Consider the following 7,228-nt stretch of genomic DNA (forward strand, 5'->3'; position numbering starts at 1 on the left):
TGGTGGAGTCGTGTGACCAGTTCATTGTGGTAAAGATGGTGGAGTCATGTGACCAGTTCATGTCTGGTAAAGATGGTGGAGTCATGTGACCAGTTCATGTCTGGTAAAGATGGTGGAGTCGTGTGACCAGTTCATATCTGGTAAAGATGGTGGAGTCGTGTGACCAGTTCATGTCTGGTACAGATGGTGGAGTCGTGTGACCAGTTCATGTCTGGTAAAGATGATGGAGTCGTGTGACCAGTTCATGTCTGGTAAAGATGGTGGAGTCGTGTGACCAGTTCATGTCTGGTACAGATGGTGGAGTCATGTGACCAGTTCATGTCTGGTAAAGATGGTGGAGTCATGTGACCAGTTCATGTCTGGTAAAGATGGTGGAGTCATGTGACCAGTTCATGTCTGGTAAAGATGGTGGAGTCATGTGACCAGTTCATGTCTGGTAAAGATGGTGGAGTCATGTGACCAGTTCATGTCTGGTAAAGATGGTGGAGTCGTGTGACCAGTTCATGTCTGGTAAAGATGGTGGAGTCATGTGACCAGTTCATGTCTGGTACAGATGGTGGAGTCATGTGACCAGTTCATGTCTGGTAAAGATGATGGAGCCGTGTGACCAGTTCATGTCTGGTACAGATGGTGGAGTCGTGTGACCAGTTCATGTCTGGTAAAGATGGTGGAGTCGTGTGACCAGTTCATGTCTGGTAAAGATGGTGGAGTCGTGTGACCAGTTCATGTCTGGTAAAGATGGTGGAGTCGTGTGACCAGTTCATGTCTGGTAAAGATGGTGGAGTCATGTGACCAGTTCATGTCTGGTAAAGATGGTGGAGTCGTGTGACCAGTTCATGTCTGGTAAAGATGGTGGAGTCGTGTGACCAGTTCATGTCTGGTAAAGATGGTGGAGTCGTGTGACCAGTTCATGTCTGGTAAAGATGGTGGAGTCGTGTGACCAGTTCATGTCTGGTAAAACCCATGTCTGGGTTGTCATGGATGATGTCTACAAGGAACAGAATTCATTTAGAGGTCAGAGGCCTGATAAGATCTGCACATCTGATATAAAAACATTCATCTTCTGGATCAGGTGGGACTGGGTTGATTGGTTGGGATTGTTTGATTGTGGCGGTGGTTTGAGGTTTAGAACATGATAAAAGGTACTTCATTTGGTATTTTAGTCCATGAAAAGAGGTTTAATGCACAGAAAGTCCTGGATCTGATGTTCCACCTGCTTCCTCCTGCAGGAGTTCAGGAGCAGGAAGACGCTCCTCTGGAAGGATTGCACTCGTTTTTTAAAGTTTATCATTTTTATATTTATTTATTTTTGAATTTGAAATTCCTCTCTTGGATAAATAAAGTACTTTTTATTTTAATTTAATTTCACATCTTAACTTAAAACAGTTTGAAAATCTTCCTGCCGCTGTTAAATTAAATAAAATACATCAAATCTTCAAGGCTTTTATTGTTTTATGTCTATCATAAAACAGGAAACATGATACTGTGTGACATGTTTTTTACACAGATGTAAAACCTAAAATAAAAACATACTTCTAACCTTTTAAAATATCTATTAGGACAGATCAATCATAGTTGTACAATGAGCTACTTAAATGCTCTAAAAAGATCTGAAGTTTAATATTTAGTCTTATGAGGACGTCTGAACTGAACTGGACCAGACTGGGAAGGTAAAAACAGCGTGTAAGGGTTAATGGGAGAGGAGGAATACTGACTGTCACCTAAAACTAAGAGAGAGGTGCCTGTAGAACCACAAAACTAGCAAAAATAAGTACAAACAATAAGAACAATAGTGTCAACCCTGAAAGCCTCGCAAACACGAGGAAGATTTGAGGATGTCTCATCACTCAGATTGTTTGATTAAAAATCATTTTCATAAAACACTGATGCAAAAGCCTGGAATCTGAATATAAACATTAAAGATGACATTTATCAGAGGTGTAAATTTCTTTAAGTTTCTGTTTATAAAGCAATAAACCATAAAAAAAGGGTGTTATAATAATAATAATAATAATAATAATAATAATGATTAGTATTATTAGTATTATTACTATTATAAGTATTATTATTATGAGCAGCTTTTATAGCAGACGTTACACTATAAAAAATAAATATAGAAAATTATGAACACATTTCATATTTGAAATGTTTCATGTTTTGAGCATTGAAAAAAACATTTTAAATGTATTTTATGATGAATATTTATTTTCATCGCCACTTCTGTCGTGTCTTATTTTCATCTTTGTTAATGACGTGATCATTTTCTAAACTCTTTAAGGTCAAACGTTCTTCTTTGTTCTGCTGTTTTAGTAAAATGGATAAACACGGTTCTGGCTGTCAGAGGAGGAGGAGAAGCAGACCTCAGTGTCAGACACAGCAGCAGCGTTGAATGATGATACGATGGATGTTGGGACTGCGGATAGAAACTAGCATCTTGATAAATCTTTTTATATTTACAGAAATACGTTGTGGGATTAAATATGCACACTAACATCTGAATAAATGAAGAAAATAGAATAAAACTAAATAAATGTAAATGACATTTCAGGAAAAACTGTTTTCTGTTACTGAAAACACAATTCTTAAAGCTGATTTAATCTGCATTGAAACAATCCAAACCTGCTCATTTAATACAACTTTTAAGTAAGAAAAAGATAAAAGAACTTTAAAAAGATAAAATGATGAAATGAACTGGAGCAAATGAACCCAGAAACGTCTCAAACATCTCAGATAATTCACGTGACTCAGAGAAAGTGATTATTCAGTCTCCAGAATAAACTGGCACATTTACAGAAACCTCACAGGGATGCTGGCTTCTCCAGGCTTATTTCTGCTCCAGCCATCAGCTGAATTTGGACATATTTCTGAGAAATAAACTGAAGCAAATTTCCTTTTAATGACAAGGTTTGCATTTTAACCCTTTAACCTCCTGCTCCACCATTTGGTAAAGGCAATTTCAGAGACTAGGAAGATTAAAAATGTGTGGAAATAAACCACTTCTGCACATATCCTATAAGACCAAAAAGGGATTTTTTTTACGTTCTGACTGTCATGAAAAACAAACCATTTATTCTTACGATCATTTAGGGGGGGAAAGTAAATAAACATTTCACATTATTTTCTTAATAAAAACATTTATGGGTTGTGAGATCTATTTCTAATCAGCATCATATGGTGAGTAACACTGATATCACATCAATTCACATGAAGAAAATCTATAGAATCTGTTCTTCAGACGACTGCGACTGTGGAACTGAATAAGATGGGCATCTATCTGCTTCCACAGAGCAGCTCTGATCTTCTGATGCAGGCTTGCTTGTCTCTGACCACCGCACAGGTCTGGACACGGATCTCAACTTGTTGCGCAAAACACAGCGGAAGAAAAGTTTGCGGGGAAAACAGGAGCGCACCTACCGACCACAGTCAGCAGCATGTTGTCCAGGAGCAGGGCCACGAAAACAATGAAGAGAATCAGTTTCCTCGACTGTCCCTCTTCTCGGAGCCATTTGATCAGATTAAACTGGCGGAGCGCATCCAGTCCCCCCATGGTGTTAGTCCCGCAGAGACCACCGACAGAAAAACGGGTCCTCCTGAACACAGACAGCTCGTTAACTTTCACACATCCTGGGAATTTCAACTAAAACATTTCACAGGAGGGAATAAAGAGAGAAAGCAGGGAGGTCTCAGAGGAGCTCCTACCTCAGATGTGCAGGGACCACCGGCACCAGCAGCACCAGTAGCAGCAGCAGCAGCAGGACTGGGAGGACCAGATGAAGTCTTTCTACCCACCGGAGCCGCTGCTGACGTCACACACCTTTTATGTTTACATCCCCGTCAGACCTGTCCTCGAGCTCCTACATCACAGCACAATAACACAGTTTAAACATCAGACCTGTGGAAAACAAACACAGCAGTCACGAGACGGAAGCAGCAAAAATAGTCCGATTACAATCCGATTAAAATATGATTCAGATTAGTCCAATTTATAATAGCCTAACTGTGTCAATAAAAAGAAAATATATAAGTCTGTGCCCAATGGATTTATGATTTTCTCCTAACTGTTACTTACATTATTATTTTTATTTCTCACTAGGACTGTTTCTGTCATGAGGTTATGTTTCCTGGGTCCTTAGTTCTGGTTTCCTTTTTGTATTTGGCTTTTTTGTTTTCTTTTATATTGTGCTTTTTCCTGTTTTGCCTTGTTCTATGTTTATTAATTCACCTGGGTTAGTTTAGTTTATCACCATGACCTGTGTCTCGTTTTGGTTCTGTGTATTTATACTCCTTACTTGTGGTTTTACTTGGCTGGACCATTAACTTTGTGTGTGAGTTTGAGTTTAGTCCTCTGCCTGTCTAAGTAATAAGCAAGATTCCCAGAACCCAGTTAGTTTCTGTCTAATTTCTGCATTTTGGTCCACACCTCCACCTCATTGGGACAGTTTCCAGTAAGACTTTATCAGGAGATCACACATGAGGCTAGTAAAGGTGGTGACCGTTGTCCCATTGATAAAACATAAATAATAAAACCATTTTTACATTAATAATTTGCAGAACTAAGAAGAAACATCTGCACCAAGTTAAAAACGATCAATGGAAATTAGTTGGGGTGCTGTATGTGGAGCTTGAAGTGGTCATTAGACGGATCAGCTCTGGTTTTACTGTCTGTGGTGGTGGACAGACTGAATCAGAAAAGCCAGAAATATCTCCCTTTCTCTTCATTCTTTCAATTTACTATAAAAAAAAAAAAAAAATCTGGACACATTGCTCCACATTTTCATGACGGAGGTATTTTAAAACTACCTAGCATCCTTGCTACCCATCTGTTTAAATCAAACTAGATCATATTGTGCTAGCTTGGTCAGCGCTAAGAACCCTGGATACTGAGGTACCCTTTGACCATTTTTATTTATTTTAGTTTATTTCCAACTTCAGTGTTGAAACACTTCAGTAACTGAGTTGATTTTTTGTCCATGAATACACTCACTGAAAATAATATGACATAGTTTGCACAGATTATCTAAAAACTAATGTAGTGCTAGCATGGAACAAGATTAGCACTGCTACGTAGCGTTATGCTAACTTCAGGCTAATGGCCTTACATAACATTAACAGTTGTATTTGCATTGGGAAAACATTTCTTATAGGAAAGTTGGCCACATGTCAATATTTTCAAAGGATGAGTAATCATGTTACTTTGAAATGTACTTCACACAGACACAGTGACACCGGTGAAGATGTTTTTGTCCTTCTCCAATAACCTGTCAATCAGGTTATACTGATTCAATGTTTGCTTATTCATCAATTTTCTACAAAACCATTTGGATCAGATTCAGGATCCAGAGATCAATATAAGATGTTACGGTTGATTAGGTCCAATTACTTAATAATACATATTAGGTGTGTATTTGGAAGTAAAGGTCTAAATAAATATTACATGGGAATAAAGTTCCTAAATCAGGATCTAACGGAAACCTTCTGAAAGACTCTCAGACCAAAAATCTTTTTTAACCATCTAGTTATAATAACCAGGTCAATTTAGTCTGACTTTCACGCCTTTATATATCACATTATAATCAGATATTTTGATTGTCAGAACAAAGAAAATATAAACAATTAAACATCTGACAGATGATTATTAAATCATTTGATTTACAGTCTGGAAAGTCTTTGTAGATTGATGAATTACTGCAACAGTTTATCTCCTAGTTAATTTAAAAATAGATGAGAACTACATTAGTAATTAGATATGTATGTAAACAAAGCATTAACTATCAGGCTAATGAGATTTTTTTTCTTTTATCTCTGTTTGTTCCTCAATAAATGTGTAAAATTACAAATACCTTATTTTAATTAAACCTTATTAATTTCCTCTTTAGCCTCCATGAAGTTGTTCCAGACTGTTTTGTGTCCTTCTGACTGACGGAGTAACATGGGCCTTCACTGGAAACACCAGAAATAAACAGAAAACGCTATTTATATTTCCAGCCTTGCAACTCTGAGCTGACTGAGGACACGATAAGGTCTAAAATTATGTTAGTTTCTAGTTGTAGTGCGATGTACCAATAATGTTACCTTAGCAGAAGATGAATCTTTACAACTACACTAAGAAATGAGTCACGTGCAATATGATATCTTGTCAATATGAAAGCTATTGTTACTCTATTTGTAAAGCATCGATTCATAAGGCACTTACACTCATACAATTAACTCAAGGCAATTCACCCTGAATTGAATGAAAACAAATCCATCATATGATCCATATTATTTCAGTCTATAAAAACTGTGTTCATATAAACCAGTTTGTTAAATAACAATGTAGCTACAGAAATCAGCGGACTACATCAAATCTTTTTGATTTAATCCTCCATCCTGAGCTGCAGAATAGGACAATGGAAAGGAAAACCTGTCCCAGAACAAAAACCAGGAGAGAAAACCCCCCATTAGAACGAGAACCAGGAAGGAAAACCTTCATCAGAACCTGGTTTAGGAAGGAGAGGAGAAATGGGCAACAAGCAGCATAACGTGCTGAGAAAGAAGAGAAATACTATTATAAATATACATGTTAGACAAAGGAGGAGCTACATTGGAAGGAAGCGCTCGGTGCATTATGAGACGTTCCTCAGCAGTCTAAGCATACAGCGGCATGGCTGAAGGAGAGCTAGACCATCCCTGACTGTAAGATTAATGAGAAAGGACGGTTTGAAGACAGATCGGAACGATGGAGAGGGCGTCTGCTTGCTGAAGACAAACTAGAAGCTGGTTCCACAGAGAGGGTCTGACAACAGGTTCTACTTTTAGAACCTCCAGGAACCAGCAGTAAACCTGCAGTCTGATAGAGAAGTGGTCTGATGGTAAAATCTGGAACTCTGAGCTCTCTAAGATGCAATGGAACTTGGTCACTAAGAGTTTTATTCGTTGTTTTCTTGTTTTAAACTTATTTCAGCTCACCGACGCTAAAACCAGCTAAAAAAAACTGAATAAAGTCATCTGGTTCTGTTCTGGGGACTGATCTGGATGCTGGAACTGGTTCTGCACCCAAAAACGCTGCACAAGCTGCTGGAAATTATGGAAAATCCTCCACGTCCTCTACACAACACGGTGAAGAAAGAACAGAGTGTTCAGTCAGAGGCTCCTTCAGGCAGTGCAGGAGGTCATTCCTTCCAGCAGCCAGCAGCAACACTTTCACTCTTTCTTTATCACAACACTTTCACTCTTTCTTTATCACAAC

At 38.3% G+C, this 7,228-nt stretch overlaps 1 protein-coding gene across 1 annotated transcript in view; it reads right to left on the reverse strand.

Annotated features, from left to right (window-relative positions):
• Positions 1–3,547, reverse strand: part of slc18a2 (solute carrier family 18 member 2) — a gene marked incomplete at both ends in the record, with an annotated part of 53,865 nt that extends 50,318 nt beyond the window's left edge. The window contains one exon of the mRNA XM_079248949.1: positions 3,415–3,547. Within this exon, the coding sequence (XP_079105075.1) occupies positions 3,415–3,547 (133 nt within the window). The remainder of the gene's footprint in view (positions 1–3,414) is intronic.
• Between the last annotated feature and the right edge of the window lie 3,681 nt (positions 3,548–7,228).

This window comes from Telmatherina bonti, assembly GCF_933228915.1.
Source record: "Telmatherina bonti genome assembly, chromosome: 11".
NCBI lineage: Eukaryota > Metazoa > Chordata > Actinopteri > Atheriniformes > Telmatherinidae > Telmatherina > Telmatherina bonti.